Source organism: Epinephelus lanceolatus, chromosome 15, assembly GCF_041903045.1.
Source record: "Epinephelus lanceolatus isolate andai-2023 chromosome 15, ASM4190304v1, whole genome shotgun sequence".
In the NCBI taxonomy this organism is placed as follows: domain Eukaryota; kingdom Metazoa; phylum Chordata; class Actinopteri; order Perciformes; family Serranidae; genus Epinephelus; species Epinephelus lanceolatus.
This window is the reverse complement of record NC_135748.1, coordinates 22,253,092-22,272,112: the sequence shown is the minus strand read 5'-3', so window position 1 is coordinate 22,272,112 and position 19,021 is coordinate 22,253,092. Positions and strand designations below refer to the sequence as shown.

General features: G+C 41.5%; 2 protein-coding genes across 13 annotated transcripts in view; both read left to right on the top strand.

Moving 5' to 3' along the window:
• The window catches only part of eml1 (EMAP like 1), a 76,796-nt gene extending 65,661 nt beyond the window's left edge, over positions 1 to 11,135 (top strand). For 11 of the 12 annotated variants that reach the window (XM_033642281.2, XM_033642277.2, XM_033642279.2 and 8 more), the window contains 14 exons: positions 1,586 to 1,696; positions 2,579 to 2,674; positions 3,599 to 3,733; positions 3,910 to 4,009; positions 4,205 to 4,356; positions 4,868 to 4,993; positions 5,625 to 5,756; positions 6,776 to 6,843; positions 6,981 to 7,069; positions 7,259 to 7,356; positions 7,703 to 7,790; positions 8,019 to 8,114; positions 8,198 to 8,328; positions 9,208 to 11,135. In XM_033642281.2, coding sequence (XP_033498172.1) covers positions 1,586 to 1,696; positions 2,579 to 2,674; positions 3,599 to 3,733; positions 3,910 to 4,009; positions 4,205 to 4,356; positions 4,868 to 4,993; positions 5,625 to 5,756; positions 6,776 to 6,843; positions 6,981 to 7,069; positions 7,259 to 7,356; positions 7,703 to 7,790; positions 8,019 to 8,114; positions 8,198 to 8,328; positions 9,208 to 9,333 — 1,548 coding nt within the window. In that variant the 3' untranslated portion in view covers positions 9,334 to 11,135. The remainder of the gene's footprint in view (positions 1 to 1,585; positions 1,697 to 2,578; positions 2,675 to 3,598; positions 3,734 to 3,909; positions 4,010 to 4,204; positions 4,357 to 4,867; positions 4,994 to 5,624; positions 5,757 to 6,775; positions 6,844 to 6,980; positions 7,070 to 7,258; positions 7,357 to 7,702; positions 7,791 to 8,018; positions 8,115 to 8,197; positions 8,329 to 9,207) is intronic. The other variant, XM_033642278.2, reaches the window with a different exon arrangement.
• Positions 11,136 to 13,837: 2,702 nt separating this feature from the next.
• The window catches only part of evla (Enah/Vasp-like a), a 66,205-nt gene continuing 61,021 nt past the window's right edge, over positions 13,838 to 19,021 (top strand). The window contains exon 1 of the mRNA XM_033642764.2: positions 13,838 to 14,278. Within this exon, the coding sequence (XP_033498655.1) occupies positions 14,274 to 14,278 (5 nt within the window). The 5' untranslated portion in view covers positions 13,838 to 14,273. The remainder of the gene's footprint in view (positions 14,279 to 19,021) is intronic.

Genomic DNA, 19,021 nt, shown 5'->3' with positions numbered 1-19,021 from the left:
AACATTATTGTCCACAGCAGCTGTCCACTAAACTAGATGCCTAACTTATGTTTAATCTGTAACTTTGTATTCACTTGCTCTCACTTCTTGTTGTTAATGTTAGGGTTGAGTATTCAGTACAGATAATGTACTTTTTATGAGTACGAGTATCATATGAGTAAAATGTGTCATTATCTGTACTCGTGATAAAGGAGAATCCTCATTTGGGTAGCTATGTTTACTCTGTTACACTTGCAATAAAAATGCCCTGAGGCTCAATTCTGAGGCTGTTCTGTAAATACTTTTCTCATAGGTAATAAATATTGCAACTTCAGATCAATCCATAACAATTTCAGTCTTAAAATAACAACTTCTGATTAGGCCCAACCCTCTTTTGATTTGACCCCCACCCACATCTGCCAATAACTCCGCCTACTTCGAGTAAAGATACAGATCACTTAGTTGGTCGAACAGATACAGACACAGATCCACATAATGGTATACTCGCTCATCCCTAGTTATTCTCTTTCAAATGCAGTTTCAGTGTTTTCTTAATGTCTTATCCTGTAAGGACTTTAAATACAAGTTAAAAACAATAAATAAGATGAATATTGAGTACAGAGAAGGCATCATAGCTCAGTATCAGCAAAACCATATGTCTTAAAATCACAAAATTGTAAATTGTAAAATCAAGTAAGAAATTTTAAAGGAATTGCCGCAGTGTGACGTCTTCAAAGAAAGAGTTTCAGGCCTGTATTAGCCAAGTCTTTGCTAGTTAAAGGCTAGAGTGAATAAATATGTTTTTAGCTTTCTTTAAAAAACATTTAGCAAACTAGTTCCCCTGATATCTCCAGGTAGTGTGATCCATAGCTTTGGAGTGTTATTGACAAAAGCTGTATCCCCGATTTCATTTGGCTGTTGCTGATCACAGTGTTCTTGAAGGCAAGTAGTTAACAAGGGAGTTATTTCAGGTGTACTTTGGTCCTTGGCCATTGAGGACTTTGCATAAAACAAGGACCTTGAAATCAATTCTGAGTGTTAGAGGAAGTAAGTGCAGAGCAGCTGAACCTGGGGTGATGTGCTCTCTGCACATAGTTGTGGTTAATTGCTGAGCTGCAGAGTTTTGAATGAGTTGAAGTCTCTCTGTGGGTTTTTTGGGGTGCCAGTAAAAAGTGCATTACAGCAATCAAGTCGACTTGAAATAAAGGCATGAATCAGCATCTTTTTGATTTATATATGATATTTAAGGTATTTTTCTGAGGTGGAAAAATTGTGTTTGCATCACCTTATTAATGTGGGACTTGAAGCTCAGATATGAATCTAGGATCACACCCAGACTTGAACCTCTGATTTAAGGAACCTTTTCCAGCGTGTATTTCAGTGCCTCTGTAGAGCACTTTGAATTGCATTGCTTCTGAATGGTGCTATATAAATAAACCTGTCTTGCCTAAACAGACTCAGATGTTAAAAAAACATTCCCTCTGTGTTCACTTATATATTCATTGAATTCAGTGAATGCTTCAGTAAGCCTTACATCACATCATACTGATGATGTACCTCTCCTGGTGTTGTGTCCGTGTTTATGTGTGTGTTTTGTTCTTGGCAGCAGCTGGCTCCTCATGTCCGTGTGTGGGACTCTGTCAGCCTCAACACACTTCATGTTCTGGGTGCAGGATTCTTTGACCGAGCCCTGGTCTGCCTGGCTTTCTCCAAGTCGGTAAGGAAACACCACCGATACTTTCAACAATGAGGTTAAAGGAATAATTCACGCCTCAAATGATCATTTGTATATCAGTTGCTCAGCCCGTGTTACACTGAGTTTGTGAGGAAAATTTTGTTTTTCTGGCTTCCTCCACATTGAACGAAAAATCAAAAAACTGAGACGATGCTTGATGAATTGAAGTCATAAGCGACTTCAATTAATAAAATCAAAACTATGTCAAAACAGCCTTTTGCAAACTCTCACACAACTCGTGCAGTATAATCCAAGTATCAGTTATCCAGCTGTATGCTCCATACTTTAATTTTACCTCACTGATCATGGGTCTACTGCTGCCTCTATCAGTTTGTTTGTATTATTGTGTGACTTTGGAGTTTTAAAAAGTTAGTTTGGATTCACCAAAGTCACACAAAAACACAAACTAACTGATAGAGGCAGTAGTAGACCAGCAGCTCTCATGCTCAGTTAGGTAAAATTACTGTTTTTGTTAGTGGAGTCTGGCTTTGAAGAGAGTTTGGGTAAGTTTCACTTTTAGTTCAATTTGTACTTAGCATATGACTGAATCAGTGGACGTGGATTATACTGCAGTGTGAGTTGTGTAAAAGTTTATAAGCTGATGTTTGGCTGTAGTTTTGCTGGTTTTAAACATGCCCCCCTTTTACTCCAATTCATCAAGAATTTTCTGTGTTTTTGGATTCTTCGTTCAGAGTGGAAGCACGCAAGAAAAAGTTTTCTTCCCAAATTTAACATGGGCAGAGTAACTGATTAACATACAATGATTTCAGGGGTTAAGTATCACCTTAATGCAGTTTTTGACCGAACTTAGTTTCCATTTTGTCAGTAGATAAACATGACTTTGTGTCTTTTTCTGTCTGTTAGAATGGAGGAAACACACTGTGTGTTGTTGACGACTCCAACGACCACGTCCTCTCTGTCTGGGACTGGCAGAGAGAGGACAGACTGGCTGAGGTCAAGGTATGTTTGTGCGTGTTTGTATGGGGGTTTTTTTTTTACCTTTATTTTAGGATTTTCAAACTAAAACTTGCTCAGTACATCATTGTAACAACAAAATATCTTTATAGGTAGAAAAACTAAAAACAAGTCCTAGGACTTCAGCATTGCTTGTAAAATAAAATACATATACACAGCGATAGAGGGTTTACTGCTCCTCAGTTAGACTGTTTCACTACTCCTGAGATACTCGAGTACAGGGCTCCAAATTCACCGATCCTTAACCTTTCTAAATATATTCATCAGCTCTCTTTTCCACTTATCATATGTTGGTGCACAGTCTGACTTCCACATAAGTAGAATAAGTGTCTTTGCCACCACCATACCAAATGACACGGCCTGATTTTCATACTTGTCTGCCAGTAACACACTCGTGGCACCTAGGACAGCAACTAGTGGGTTAGGTTCTCAGTTCTTCTCAAAGGCTTTAGAGAAACATTCAAATATACTCTTCCAATAAATAAACGATTTCTGACATGTCTCAAGTGAATGTGTTAATGTCCCGTCTGTCTGCCTCCTTACACCTACAACAGAGAGGGGAAATCTATGGGGAAATTTATGCACACTTTCAAGACTCTCCTCCCAAATCTCATTGTCTATATCTTCACCCAACTCTCTCTCCAAAGTCTGTTTAGTGCATTTGTGTTGACTTCAGTATGCCTTTGTATAATATAAAAGTAGGGAACTGCTCCCTTGCTATGAGGATTTAAGTTGTTGATACTCTCAAGAGTCATAGGAACATATTTTCTCAAAATTAGACACATTATTTGGAGGCTAGGATAGTGTGTGTGTGTTAAGACGTAACCTGACACACTGCTCTAATTATGTTTCTGTTAAAAGTGTGCATGTGTAGTTTCACTGTTTCTTGATTTATGTGTTTCTATTCAGTGCTCCAACGAGTCGGTGTTCGCTGCAGACTTCCACCCGACAGACAGCAACATCGTGGTGACCTGTGGCAAATCCCATCTCTATTTCTGGAACCTGGAGAAAGGCGTGCTGGTCAAGAAGCAAGGACTGTTTGAGGTGGGACGCCAGACTGTTCCCCACATGTTATGTCAATACTGTACAGCAATAAACTCTGATGTAGAGGCACAAATGCAATCATGACTGTCAGTGTTATGATCTATGATCCCATTTATAGCGACGTAAAAATAATCAATGGCCGTAAAACAAAATGTGTGTTCTTGTGTTTCTTGCAGAAACAAGAGAAGCCCAAGTTTGTGTTGTGTGTGACCTTTGCAGAAAATGGAGACGCCATCACAGGAGACTCAAGTGGGAACATTTTGGTGTGGGGAAAAGGCACGTTCGTTCATTCATTTATCAACCTTTATTTATACCAAAGTGGTCCAATGTGATCTCTTTGTGTGTCTGATGTGTCTATTGATCAGCCTGTCTGTCCGTCTCTTAATCTGCCCTCCTCAAGCATTTGACCTTTCTGTCCCACTGTCTCCAACTGAACCTGCTCATCCATCTCATCCCATCTCTGTCACGCAGGCACTAATCGTATCAGCCACGTCATCCAAGGAGCTCACGAGGGCAGCATCTTTGCTCTGTGCATGCTGAGGAACGGCACGCTAGTGTCTGGAGGGAAAGACCGCAGGCTCATCTCGTGGGACAGCGGCTACCAGCAGATACAGACAGTGGAGGTGAGGGACAAGTTCAGCAGGAATCACGAGCATTAAATATTCCAATGCTGCTTTGAAACATAAAAAATTGAAGTTTATAAAAAATGCATGTGGTACTTTTAGGAATGATTTAATTACAGTAATGCATGAGTTTATGCTCAGCTTCTCTGCAGCATCCTAATGATCCGACCTGCTATTACCACACTCTGTTAATGTTTTAATAAAATGCTAAGCTGCAGCTCCTTCTTTGAAAGTAGGTTGCTTATATTAGCCAGAAATTGCACTCCTGCCCGAGGCGGCGGACTGTGCATTCTGACTACTGCACCATATCATAAATATTACAGAGGACGAGATGGGATCGTGCTTTCAATGAGATTCATAGATATTTATAGTGATGAGAATGTTTCTCTCGTGTCTTTGTTGCTCTGTAGAGACAACATTATGCAGTGAAATATTGTTTGATGTTTATTCTGGCCAATGCAGGATTCCAGGTGAATAGATGGTTTATGTGATTGTTGTGTTTTCTCCACAGGTGCCTGAGTTGTTTGGTCCCATCCGGACCATAGCAGAGGGCAGAGGGGAGACTGTGCTCATCGGGACCACCAAGCACTTTGTCTTGCAGGGCAGTTTGGATGGAGAATTCGTTCCAATTACACAGGTAGATGCAACAGCCTCAGTACACTTTATCTACATCGTGTACCAAGATGCAGGACTGCGACTAACAACTATTTTTATTAGCGATTAATCTGCCAGATACTTTCTTGATTGAGAAGAGCAGCAAAACCACAGTTGTATTAGCTGGAACCCGACAACCTGTGGTATTTTGCATGAAATGAGTAGATGCAGTTTAATTTTCTGTCTATTGATCAACCAATTAATCATTAAAGGACAGTGTTAAGGATTAAGTGGCATCTAGCACACACCGCTTCATCCCTGCATGTCTGAGAACCTACAGTGGTGTTCAGGTGATGTAAAGACACAGAAGCAACTCTCTAGAGCCAGTGTTTGGTTTGTTTGTTCTGGGCCACTGTAGAAACATGGTGGGGCAACACAGTTGGCTCAGTGGAAGACGGCCCGCTCTGCATGTAGATTTGAAGGGCTCATTCCAAGCTAAAGAAAACACAACAATTCTTTCAGGTGATTACACACCAATTTAAACCTAGTTATGAATATTTTTGATTGTTGCGGCTCGTTTAAGGTGTCGTCCAAGCACTTAACAAAGTAAAGGTCACATTTGAAAGGCTGTGATGTTGTAGCAGATGAAGAATCTCCTTTCCTCTCTTCTCCAGGGTCACACTGATGAGCTGTGGGGTCTGGCTGTCCACCCCTGGAAGCCTCAGTTCCTCACCTGCGGTTATGACAGGCAGGTCTGCCTGTGGGACTCAAGTTCCCATCAGCTCATCTGGACCAAGAGCATGGAGGTAAGATTAGTCAACACTGCCCCCTGGGGTCAGTTATGGGAATTACACAGCACACAAGAAGTGATGAATCACCCACTGTTTTAGCAGGTCCTTTAGAGAAGACAGACACTGAGCAACTAAAATGTGCATTAAAACAATCAGAGTAATATGAAACGAAATATGTTGCATATATGGCTTCTAAACTAGTTGTGATGTCACAAAATCCTGCTCGTACTTACACCTCCACTTAAACTGAGATTAACTTGCACTTTTTAGTCCAGTTAAAATCGGACTCTGGTTTGTTGTACCCCTTGGTGAGATTTGTTTAGGCAGGTGTAAACACAATAATCACATGGACTAATATGATCACAGTGAGACCCTTGAGAGGAGGTCGTCTTGGTCAGGTCCCAAACGATCTCTGGAGTCGTTTGTGTGTGATGGGAACATGATCCGACCTTGATCCAACCCAACTACCTCCTGTAGCCAAGTGTGCTTTGCATTCTTGGATGCGACAGAGCACACAAACTGTAGCAGCCTGCGTAGCAGTAGCAGCAGCAACTAGCTAATATTAGCTCCCTTGTTCTGCTCAGTTATCTGAAGGCAGCACATCTTCTTTGCAAAGTGTAAAAGAGTATTATATTTTCAAGACATTTCCTTGAAGTGCATTTGGCGCTCTGCTGGTATAGATATGTTGCCCAGATAATTATTACAGCATATTCCAGCTCTGCCATTGCTTCATGTTAAATTGCATTACCAGTGTTTCTCTCACAGAAATATGTGCTAGTCCAGAACACAGGACTTTCTTCCTGTATTGACTTTCTTGCTCCCTTCCCAGATGCATCTGACCAATGAGTGCAGAGGACGTTCTCTTATGGTTTATAGTGATTTTGAAAAACAGCCTTTTAGTTTTAAACCCTGCACATACATCATTCTGCGCTGTGAAGCTCAAACATCCAACTGAAGTCACACTGAGCAAAATACCTTTTTTCTTTTTTAGTGGAGGTGGACATTAAATATATTTTTCTTCCTGTGTCTGATAGGATGCTGCCCAATCAGCAGGCTTCCACCCATCTGGAGCTGTGGTTGCCATAGGAACGCAGACTGGCAGGTAGGAGATCCCATCACCAAACAACACTGAAGAAATGTTTACATGATTTGATCAGCTAAAAAAGAAAACCGTCATTGGCACAATCTTCAAGAGCAGATTTTAAAAGCAAGGTTGTTGAGCTGTCATTGATCCTGCAGGTGGCTGGTTCTGGACACTGACTCTAAGGATCTCGTCACAGTGCACACAGATGGGAATGAACAGCTGTCCGTCATGTGCTACGGGCCAGGTATGGTGATAACTGCTGACAGAGTGTTTCCCCTGTGCATACAGAGTGTTTTCACTGTCTGTTGTTATTTGTTACAGCACAGTGTGTGTTCACGTCAGGGGAAAATATTAAGAAGGCAAAACTTCAAAGATGTACATTTTGTTTTATTTTACCGTCAATAATCTTCTTGTCTTCTTTTGTGTTATTTAGATGGTAACTTCCTGGCCATCGGCTCCCATGACAACTACATCTACATCTACGCTGTGGTGGAAAATGGAAGGAAGTACAGCCGAGTGGGAAAATGCTCGGTGAGCACCTGTATTTATAATCCCCCCCTCATCCGTGGCTCCATTATTTTTAGTTCCTCCAGGCATCATCTTTATATTTAGTCCCCTCCTGGGCTCTATGTTTGGGCCTCCGTTCCGTACACCCTGTCCTCACTGTGTGTCGATGCAGGAGCTGTAAAATGGTAAATGACAACAGGCTGAGTCATACAGTGCTGAGTCTACGTAAACATAATGACTGAGGGCGGCCATATCAAATCCAATCCACATTTTTAGAATCATTTCTGGTGCTTGAAAACCATACTGCCTCTAGTCCAGGAATACAGTGAAGCTAAATTATCTAACCTGGTCTTTTTGTGTCACATCTCAGGGCCACTCTAGTTTCATCACCCATCTGGACTGGTCAGTGGACTCCCAGTACCTGGTGTCTAATTCAGGGGACTATGAGATACTGTATTGTAAGTATGATCATTGTCATTCACTCACAGCCAAAGACAAAGCTGTTGTTTTCCAGACTATCCCTTTAATTCAATTTCTTTTCCATTTCAAAAATAGTTTACATGTGAACTGATGTACGTCTAAATGACCAAGACAGAATAAGAAACATTTTTGTCAACATAACAGCACCCATAATATTAACATATGCTAAAACATGTTGTGTACTTTGTTTGTGTGTGTTTTCCTAGGGATCCCGTCAGTGTGTAAACAGGTGGTCAGTGTGGAGACCACCAGAGACATAGAGTGGGCCACCCACACCTGCCCTCTAGGTTTCCAGGTCTTTGGTAAGTGAAGGCTCCTTACTTCTTTTTCTCTAGGTGTGTGTTTGTGTTTTATTGTCCAATCGATAGTCGTCTCTGCTCCTCAGGCTTGTGGCCCGACGGCTCAGACGGCACCGACATCAACGCTGTCTGCAGGTCCAATGATAAGAGCCTCCTGGTTACTGGGGACGACTTTGGGAAGGTCCACCTGTTCTCACACCCCTGTTCACAGTTCAGGGTAAGATACTATGTACTGTCCTCTCATTCAATACTGGACCAATTTTAAAAACCGTGGTTCCCATTGGTCACTCAGGGTGCTTTCACACCTGCCTTGTTTGGTTCGGTTCAGTCAAACTGAGGTTGGTTTGCCCCCTTAAGTGCGGTTCGTTTGGGCAGGTGTGAACACAGCAATCGCACTCAGGTGTGCACCAAAACAACCAGACCCAGACCTTCTTGAAGAGGTGATCTCAGTCCGGTTACAAACAAACTCTGCGGTTCGTTTGTGGTGAGAACGTGTTCTGACTTTGATCCGAACCAACTGCAGTCGCATTACACATTGTTTGGGTTAAACATGAGCATGTTACAGTCCTGGAGGATTGATAATGTGCACCTCCTCCTGTACTGCCTTAATATGCACATTCAGCACATCCAATGCATCAAAACATTGTTTTCTAGTTGGAGCCGTGCCTCGTTTTCAAACTGTATGGTTTGATTAAAATGAACAATGACAGCAATATAGTCCACGATGAGCAGCGCTAAAATCAAGCTGCATAGTTGTCCCTCCACTGTGACATTAGAAAGTGTCACATTTATCTTGCAAGTGTACTCTTCTTCAACATTTTGTTTACTTCCTGGATTTTTCCCGCATGGAAATTCTGTCGAATCAAGAGCAGCTTTCTCACACAAGGCATGTTAACTGGTCCGCTTGTAAATGCTGCCGTGAGAACACGAACCAACTCTAGGTAATTATACAACTTTGTAACAAAATTAGTCCCTGATTCGGACCAAAGCAAGACAACTCTAGGTCTGAAAGCACCTTAGACACAAAAACATGGGACTAAAACTTTCATTCACAATTTATTGAAAGGCAAAGCTCTTTATTTGTTTTTCTTTCCAGGCTCCCAGCCATGTTTATGGCGGCCACAGCAGTCACGTGACCAACGTGACTTTTCTGCATGATGACAGCTACCTGGTGTCAACTGGAGGGAAGGACATGAGCGTGATTCAGTGGAGGATAGTCTGAGGAGTCGACTGAAACAGATACTGTTGGTTTCTTACTGCTGCTGGGGCCTGAACCCCAGCTGAAGCGAACTGAACTGAACTGCACTAAACTGAACCAAACCAAACTTAAATTAACTCAGATGCTAAAAAAAAGGTGGATCTACCTGAACTGAAGTGAATTGACAGAAGAGGAACTCAAGGTTTTTCTTCCTGATCTGAGATGAACTGATGGACGTGTTAAAGTGCGGTTGCAATACAAAAAAAATAATAATTCCTGAATATTTCACCATTTCTTTGTTCACACTACATGTACAAAAGCAAATTTTCCACGTACTGTAGCCAAGTCACCAATGACACAAGACAAAACAAATCGGATTGAATCCAACTAAACAGAACCAAAGGCTCTGACTTTCTGACTGCATCTGTATCATTTGGCTTTCACTGTTCTTGTATCATGTGCACTCCTGCCACAGATAACGGACTGAAGAGGTTCCAGACTGAGTATCGCCACCGTGCTGGAGATCCAAGAGCATTGGAGCAAAAAAACTGTATGAAAAGGAAGGAAGAACATAGTGATTTTCTAATTGTTAAACTTTCTTTTGTTTTGTATTTAACAACTCAGGAAAGCACTAGTGAAGCGGGACTCCTCCCTGTTACTAACAGTGACACATCGAAACGAGCCCTGAACACATCTCACTAAAACAATAATTAGATTCAGCTGTCGTCCAGCCATTACTGACTCATTTGCCTCATAGTGTATGAAATCAACCCATACAGTCTGGGCAAATGCTGAAATTGGTGGACATGATAATTAGATACAGCAAGATCCAGTCAGATGTGACGTCACCTAAACTACGATCATTTAAGGAATATCAGCATTCAGAGTTAGGAATCATTTTCTACGACATTATCTGAACATGTTCTACGTTTTTGTGCTTCCAGGTCTTTAATAAAAGGCACCTTTCCAATTATTTATACATCATGAGACAAATCCTTCACTGCCACTTTCAGTTCCTTGAGTTTTCCCCCGCAACAAATCCCCGTTTAGTCCCAGATGTGTAAATATACTGAGAGGCTTGAAATAGACACAAGCAAAATAAGGGTGCATATACAGCATTTGAAACTGTTTCACATTTTTTGGGATGCATTGTGTGTTTCCTTTGCCTTGAGGTGCAGGGAAAATGAAAAGCATGTATTGGGGATTTTTCAACAATGTGAAGCCTTTTCAAATCTGTATGTATCTGTTTCGGGAAGAGGAAGGATGAGACCATTACACTGTAACTGTTTACGTCTGATGTGCTCCTCAGTCGTGCATCATCAGTCACTGGCGAGATATTTAACTGACTGACTGAGTAATGCACTGCTTCAACCTGATGAACATGCAGCAGGTGTATTCACCTGCACAACACAACAAGCAAATCACCATTTAGTACTTACCGAAGCTTTTCGTGAACCAATGATGTCTGCTTTCAACCTTCCGAGCTGCGTTCTGTCCGTACACCTACTGTACATCACACTCCTCATCTTATGGTTAACACTAGGACAATATTACACACGTGCATGAATAAATAAGATTTCTCTGACAGGGGTTCAGCAGAGTTTTAGTATGATCATAACTGCCACTTATATCTGAGGCATGTTGGTGTTGGGTTGATGGTTGGAGTTGTCCTATCAGGAAAACCACTGAACTTTAACAGCAGTAATATGAAGTCACCACTCTACAGAGTGAATGTAACGTGATTTGTCTTACCACTAAACACTTGGGGCTGCAGAATACCATTGAACATTTAACATTTGTCTGGAAGTAAATGCAACATGAAATTCCTACGAGGCTGTGTCTTATATTTTCACCTTCATCGCTGTGTTTTTATTTTGTGGGTTTTCTTTATTTTACAGTCTTTATTTCAAGAGGAGGTCTGATCACAATCTCTAAGAGATGACGTGTTAAATTTATATCTCTGCATAAAAATGCCCATAAATACCAGTAATAGTTCTAGTACTGAGAGTAAAAGAGGTTTGGGCATCTTAAAGGAATACTTCACCCACAAAATGGCCATTTGTAAATCAGTCTCGTATGCCTCCTGGATAAACGGAGAATCCAAAAATGCGGAACATTCCTAATGAGTTGAAATAAACAGAGACATGTTTAACAACAGCAAAATTATATCAAAACATTTTACAAACTTGCCCACAACTCATGGTATAATCCGAGTCTCATGTATCCAGTCGTACTTCCCAAACATATGCATTTTCACTAAAACTTTATTCCAAACACGAGTCTAAACCAGTTGTCGGCAACCTTTACTGTCAAAAGAGACATTTTGGGCCAAAAAGCTCTCAGATAATCTGCCTGGAGCAGCAAAATATATTTGAGCCTTAAAATGAAGGTAACAGTAACATCACCATAACTTATAGGTCTACATGAGCATTTTTTAATATGTTTTACCACAAGGTGGCTACTCTGTGGTGGCCTATTCATGATTGTTGGGTACTTTAACTTTGCAGGGTTGGCGGTAAAAGCAAACGACTATGTCCCGGTCTGTTAAATTCTCTATTGTCCTCCCAGACTTTTTTTTTTCCCGATCTGGAATCCATAGCTAGCTTAGCTCGGGGATCCAAGACAAGCTGACACTAATGAGGTTTAAAAAAGTAAAGAAAAAGGTGATAGGCTGTATGACACACATTTAGTTGATTAACTGTAAAATCATTTTTTTATTCTGTGTAGACTCTTAAAAGGATTCATGTGGTTGGTGGAAAACAGGGTTACTTTTCTACAGTTTTTCAGCATAAAAATATTACATTGTTTATTAAATTGACAACTTATTTTAAGAAGTTGGTAAAAATCAAAAACACTTTTGACATTTTGAGCAGGATGAAATTAGAATAAATAAGTTAGAGTATCTTAAATAAAATAGTTTGACCACTAAATATCAATACAACTTTTGGATAAATATGAATATGGTTCAACTAAATTAACTCTTTCAAGGTTAAAGCAAATTATGTTGTAAGATTGTATGTCAGATTATAAAAGACTTGAAGGATTTACTCAATAATGTCAGAGTTGGAACTACTTAAAAAGAGACATGCAAATTGTTACCTTATTTTTTTCAAGTTGGACCAGTGATGAATTTTTTTTTTTTATTCATTGTTTTGTAAAATGATGAACATCTACAGAATGTACATGTAATTCTTTACACACAAAAAAAGAAAATGTTGGAGCTGATGGTCCTTTAAGGTTATTGTGCGATGGATTCATTGGCCATTCTCCATCTGAGATCACACTGGGCTGTATGTGGCCCATGAACTAAAATTCATTCATTCATTTATTTTTTCCACTCATGTCCATCCGCAGCAAACAAAGCCACAGTCAAAAATTATAACACACATTCCATGATCGAGAAGGAACAGGGAGAAGAAAACAGTCTGATTTTACCTGTCTCTCTCTCAAAACACACATAAATAAGAAACAGACGGTCTGACAGTTGCAGTTAATAACCAGTACCTACAGTAATTTCAGATGGAAACATCACTGATTAAACAGAAGAATCAGAAGCCAGAACAGCTGCTACATGTCAACTCCATATAGTCCAGTTATTTTTTCTTTATACATTTTCTTAAACTGAAAAATAGTTAGACGTCCCTTTAAATCATTGTCTAAAGAATTCCTCAGTTTAACACCTGCCACTGAAATACACGTCTGTTTTAATGTCGTCCGTGCAAACTGGTGCTTAAAGTGAAATGTTCTTCTGTGCTCGGCTACAGATAAATAAAAGCACACATGTAGAGTAAGGAGGGTTCCAGCAGAGCCTTGGACTAAGAGGCATCTGGTATTTAAAGTGCACAATGGAATGAGTGACCAGTTAAATAAATATGAATATAAATAGCAGTGTAATCTAACTATGCGTGAGAGGGACAGAGGTGACAATGTCCTGTGTAAACCTAAGTACGGCAGAATAAGAACAGTACAGGCTTCTCATTGCCTTGTGATCTAACACATACACACACAATATTCCTTTGTCTTCACATGTTCTATATGAGATTTCCATGACAGTTTATCATCCATTATCACACCCAAGAGACACTCAATGTAAAGTCCATCTGTAGACAGTGAAACCATTTCATCCTTCTTTTGTAAGTCTTTTTTTATTGAAGAAACAAAAAACAGGCCTACAATGTCCCACTTTATTTGTACATTTTTCCATCTCACATCTTAAAATAAAAGTCTGTTCATACAGTGTATTTAGTTTATAGTCCCCAGCTGTTGGGCCAATGTTGGAGGATCAACTTTATGGCTTTCCTGCTACTAGTATCTTTAATAAATACTTATCTGTGTTTGGGACAGTTTCAGGTACAAATAAATAGACTAAATCCATCATAATTATCTTATAAAGCAATTTCATCCTTTTTTAGATTTGCAAAAACCATAAATTTAGTTGTATCCACAGAGCTCCTACAGTCCCCGTAGTCATGGGTAGAGGGGCGCCATTAGGCTGCACGTGCGCGTCTTCTCCACAGGTGGGCAGCATTGAGCCGGCCTCTCTGCCCCCTCTCCCCTCCTCGCACGCAGCATTAGCATTTCCCCCCCAAATCTCTCCACCTCACCAAAACACTCCGAATGGGAAGAAACCATGGCATGAGGGAGGCGGCGGCTGACCACCACCGTTCACCGTCTTCTACCGAGCGCGAGCCCCGGCTGAACATGGACTTACGGATACGCAGCGGCGCGCGTGGAGAGCAGAGACAACGGAGCACAAAGCGGATGGGAGAAAACGCTCGTGTCCTCGCTTAGCGTTCCTGCAACACGACTCATCATCTAATATCTCTACAGAGGCGCATATAGGGGACGCACGGTGGGCTCGGTGAAGCCTCTCAGACTGTGTATACAGGAAAACAAGCGGACTGTCGGTTGTGTTCAGCAGCCTCACCAGTGCCATCATCTCCGGCTGGATAAAAGACGGGAGAATGAGGTAAGCGGCGGCGGCGGCGGCCAGCACCATGCGCTCTGTTTGACGCGTCATGACAGATGCGCACCGACACTCAGCCTCCAGTAAACTGCATTCATACATTCATCTTATAACAATATACAACAATAAGAGCATCTTAAACAAGCTGTGGCTTATTTCTCCCTCTCGTTGAGACAGGATTGTGAGCACCCAGGGGCCCACCCACAGGGCCTCAGCTGCATATACTCGTCCTTTACCAACCCCAACATATACAAGGCGATTAATGTGCATCACTTGTGCCGTTTCCCCTCTGTATTAGCCCTCTATTGTCACCGCCGGACCCGCCCAGCGTGCTCAATGCAGGGTTTAAGCCAGGCTAAGGTTGTCATGGAAACGACAGCATCATGTATTTCTGCACATACGGTGCACCTGGTTGGAATAAAGCGGCGAATATGGCCTGTGCGAGCGGAATAGGATAAGTCAGGGCGCTTATATCCATCGTAGGAGGAGGAGGAGGAGGAGGAGGAGGGTGTTTATTCTGGTGGTTGCCAGGCAGGTTATGAGACGCCCCCACCCCCACCACCACCCCCTTCCTCACACATACACCTACATAAGCCCACTCCATGACTGATCCACACATGCACATATGCAGCCTATGGAAAAATGTCTGCTGTTTAAATCCTCATTGTATGGACAGGGGGTATTTTCAGCCATCCCCTGCTTGTGTTGGTATGCAGTATGCACCGAGGGCCAAATCTTCTCCAGCAGCAGCAGAGTCTCTGTATTTTGTTCTATTTATGAAACCGTCCCTTTATACTTCCCCCCCTGCTGCCTATAGTTTGACTCCTCTGTGCCTCTGTAGCTGCAGCCTGCATCATTTTGCTTTATGGCTTCAGATTCACTCTGACAGCTCTCCTCAGATACAGTACACTCTCTGCTTTTACTGTAGCTACCAGTGTGTGTGTGTGTGTGTGTGTGTGTGTAGTTGTGCAGTTCCTCCCTTCAGAGAGAGGAAAGGGAATAAGGGTAGGAAGAGAGAGAGCCATAGGTGTTCTCACATCTGGATATCTTGTGTGAAGTCTCCCTCATCCACATATTTCACCCCTCTCCTGTAACCTCACACAGCTCTCAGCTCCAGTCGCTGCACTGTTTTGCTCTCCAGACTGTAAACATGTAAGATTCATATCTTCCAGTCCAGTTGGATGCACACGCCGTTTCCTCTTTTCTGCAAAGCCGTGTGCTGCTCGCATCCCATCCTGTGTGTGCGTGTGTGTGTCGTTGCCAGAGGCAGATCTGCTCTTTGACTCAGGCCCAAAAGGGAAGTCTTAAATCTCCACAAAGCAACAACAAGGTGACCCGGCTCCTCTTTCTGCAGAGTCAAGACGAAGATGTAATTCAATGAGATAATTTGTTCAGCGTCACTGCCTCCTTTGCTGCATTTATGTAAGGGTTATGTATGTCCACGCACGTGCTGAGAGGGGTGTGCACGTATGTGAGTGTGGCTGGGATATTTTTAGTCCAGTAACTGGTGGTTTGATTATGGGATGCGTTCTCTCTGTTCTCCTGTCAGACTGGCTACTGTCATTTGGTCGGTTGGATGCATGTGTGTGCATGTGAGGAACAGTGGAAGAGGGCAAAACGCAAGGCGTCCATCCTGGACCGTTAATGCAGGATGATTTCTGAAGCTGCTTGTTGTGGTGACTCATCGTAGGAGAGGTAGAATGAGCGAGTGCAGCCAGTGGAAGGTAAAACGCTGAGTTATGCATCTCACTGCAGGCTGCTGCTGCTGCCCTGCGAGCTGATCAGAGAGCAGCTCCTCCACGTGAGCCGGCGTCACCACGTACCGCCACAACACTCACATTCTCCAGGGTTTCACTGACGCAGCCTTTCAGGGAGAGCAGGCAGAGGCAGGGTGAAGGAAATGGACTTTGAAGTAATTAAATCACAATCAGACAGGGCCGGGGATTGTTTACAGATTTGTCGATACTAGTGCCTATATGACAGCTGAATTTATCTATGTGAGTGATTTTTATATAACAAAAGAAGCTGGAGTTCTCAAATATAAATCACAACTAGGGCTGCAACTAATTATTGATTTCATTCTCCACTAATGTGCCTGTTATTTGCACAATTAATCAGTTAAACGTTCAGTCTGTAAAATGTCAAAAAGTTGTGAAAAATGCTCATCACAATTCCACAAAACCAAAAGTGACATCTTCTGTTTGCTTCTTTTGTGCAACCAACAGTCCAAAACCCCCAAAACTCTTCATTTACTGTTATAAATGACAAAGAAAAGCAGCAAAATCTCATCTCACATTTGGTTCTAGTTTCTCACATTTAAGAAGCTAGAACCAGCAAATGTTTCTTGGTTTTGCTTGAAAAATGACAGAAATGATTCGATTATTATTGATCAGCTAATCTATTAATCTAGTAATCATTGCAGTTCTAAAATACATCTTAACATGGTTTAAATAATGTAAAATCGGGCTACGCAATCGATCAAAATATTGTAATTATCCCAATATTGTCAAGTGCAGTCTCCAAATTCTGAATCGCAGCAGCTGTGTCACAACGTACCAAATAAATGAAGCATTGTAGTGCTACAGACATACTTCCAGAAGGGAACATGCGTGTTTGGTGCAGACCCCAGCAACAATCACATCATCATCTTTTTTTTAGTGAATAGAAATGTTAAATTTACCATTCCCACTAAAGTCATGACTCATATCACAATGGCAATATCTGTCAAAATAATCACAGTATGATTCTTTTTGTGTATTGTGAATCCCTATTGTAAAACTGGCAACATTTAAATTTAAATCAGACACTTTCTGACCAAACAATATGTAAACAAGATGACACATCTCACCAGACATTCAATGCTACTGTTTGGTATCTGAAACCTGCGATACAGAGGGACATGCTTCTGTTAGGGAACGTAAGTATTGTAGAGTAAAAGTAAAGATGCTGGGTTTTTTCCATGAGGTATACAAAGTAGGGCTGCAACAATTAGTCGACTAATCGATGACTAATCGATGACTAATCGACTATTAAAGTAATCGGTGACTATTTTAGTAGTCGACTGTACGGTTTGAGTCATTTTTCATAGAAAAGTACTATAAAAGTACCCCAAAATACTCTAATTACAGCTTCTTACGTTCAGATATTGGCAGCTTTACACACTCTGCATGACGGTGAACTAAAACCCTTTGGCGGGAGTACGAAACAAGATGACATCATTTTGGGGTTTGGGAGAGATAGGCCAAGATTTTTCAACATTTTAACACATTTTTCGATAAAATGATTAGTCGACTAATCGAAGAAATAATTGACAGATTAGTCGACAATGAAAATAATCGTTAGTTGCAGCCCTAATACAAAGATGTCCGGCCACTGTAACTTTGGTCATTTTGTTGGATCGTTGACTCAACAGTGAGTACAGGTCAGGAAACTTCACCCCATTGCTAAGGGTTAGCTTGTTAGCGTAAAACAACCTGTCTCCTGCTGGCAAAGAAGGCGTCCGGGTGATCCGTGCTCCTTAGCTGTACATTTCAAAGCATTAACATAATCAGAGAAGGCGTCTGGATGATCCATATTCCTGTGTTTTTGTTTAATTTGGTGCTCACTCCGACACCGCTATTGATGAGGTGTCGCTTTCTGACACCAGTTTGGCTCCACCCACAAAAAAGTTATCGCTGTGTACAAACACAAAAATGGGCCATATAGTACTTGACTTTCAATACCTAGTGCTAAGCAAAGGTCGGTCATATCAGGTTACGCCAACATTTCCAAGCTTTGAGAGGTTATCATGTGGATGGATTACTGAACAGGCCTCTTGGGCAGAGGCCCAGGGCCCCCTTGGCATTCACTTGCAGAATATCACTCAAAGAGACACGTACAACCAGGGAGACTCAAAATGACCACACAGAGATACAAAACGATTACAAAGCAACAACAGACACAAAACAACAACAAAACGACGCTTAACATGTGTGAAGTCTGTGTGTCTTGCTTAAGTGTAGGAGAGGTGGTTGGGCTTTCTGCATGTCTGGACCCAAGGCCTCATTGTCTCATAATCCACCAATGGGTTATCAACAATTTTTCAGTCATGCTAGCAGCTTGACCAGGATGGATGGTGATGTCTGTCTTTGGTTCAGACTAAAATATCTCAACAACTATTGAATGGTTGCCATGAATTCTTTTACAGACATTCATGGTCCCCAGAGGATGAAGCCCACTGACTCTGGTCGGCAAATTTATTTGTGCAGTACTTTGGTTTATGATCAAGTACCTGCAAAACTAACAACCCCCTCAGCCTCAGCTGTTAGCATGCTAACATGCTAAAAGTAAGCTGGAAACATGGAAGGTAAATATGATATCAGCTAAACGTCAGCCTGTTTGCGCTGTCATTGTGTTGTCACAGAGCTCTTATTATGTCTAGACTAAAGTTAAATGAGACGAGAGACACCATGGGGTCAGATTATCTGTATCTGAGGCCATATCGTTAAATACACCAAGGCTAAGGACATTTTTTCACAACTCGACACATCATTTTACCATCCATTTTTTGTGTTAAGTCAAAAGGGTATCCACTTTATTTCTATGGGATATCATCGCAAGATAAAGTAATTTATGTCAGCTTTTATTTACTAGAGCAGATTTTCAAAGGGTCCAAAGTTCATGTACCCCCTGTTAGTATGTGGTGACATTGTCTTTTAATTGGTTCTCTTGAGTCACATGCTTGGGGCTGCCTTTCACAAGCTTCTC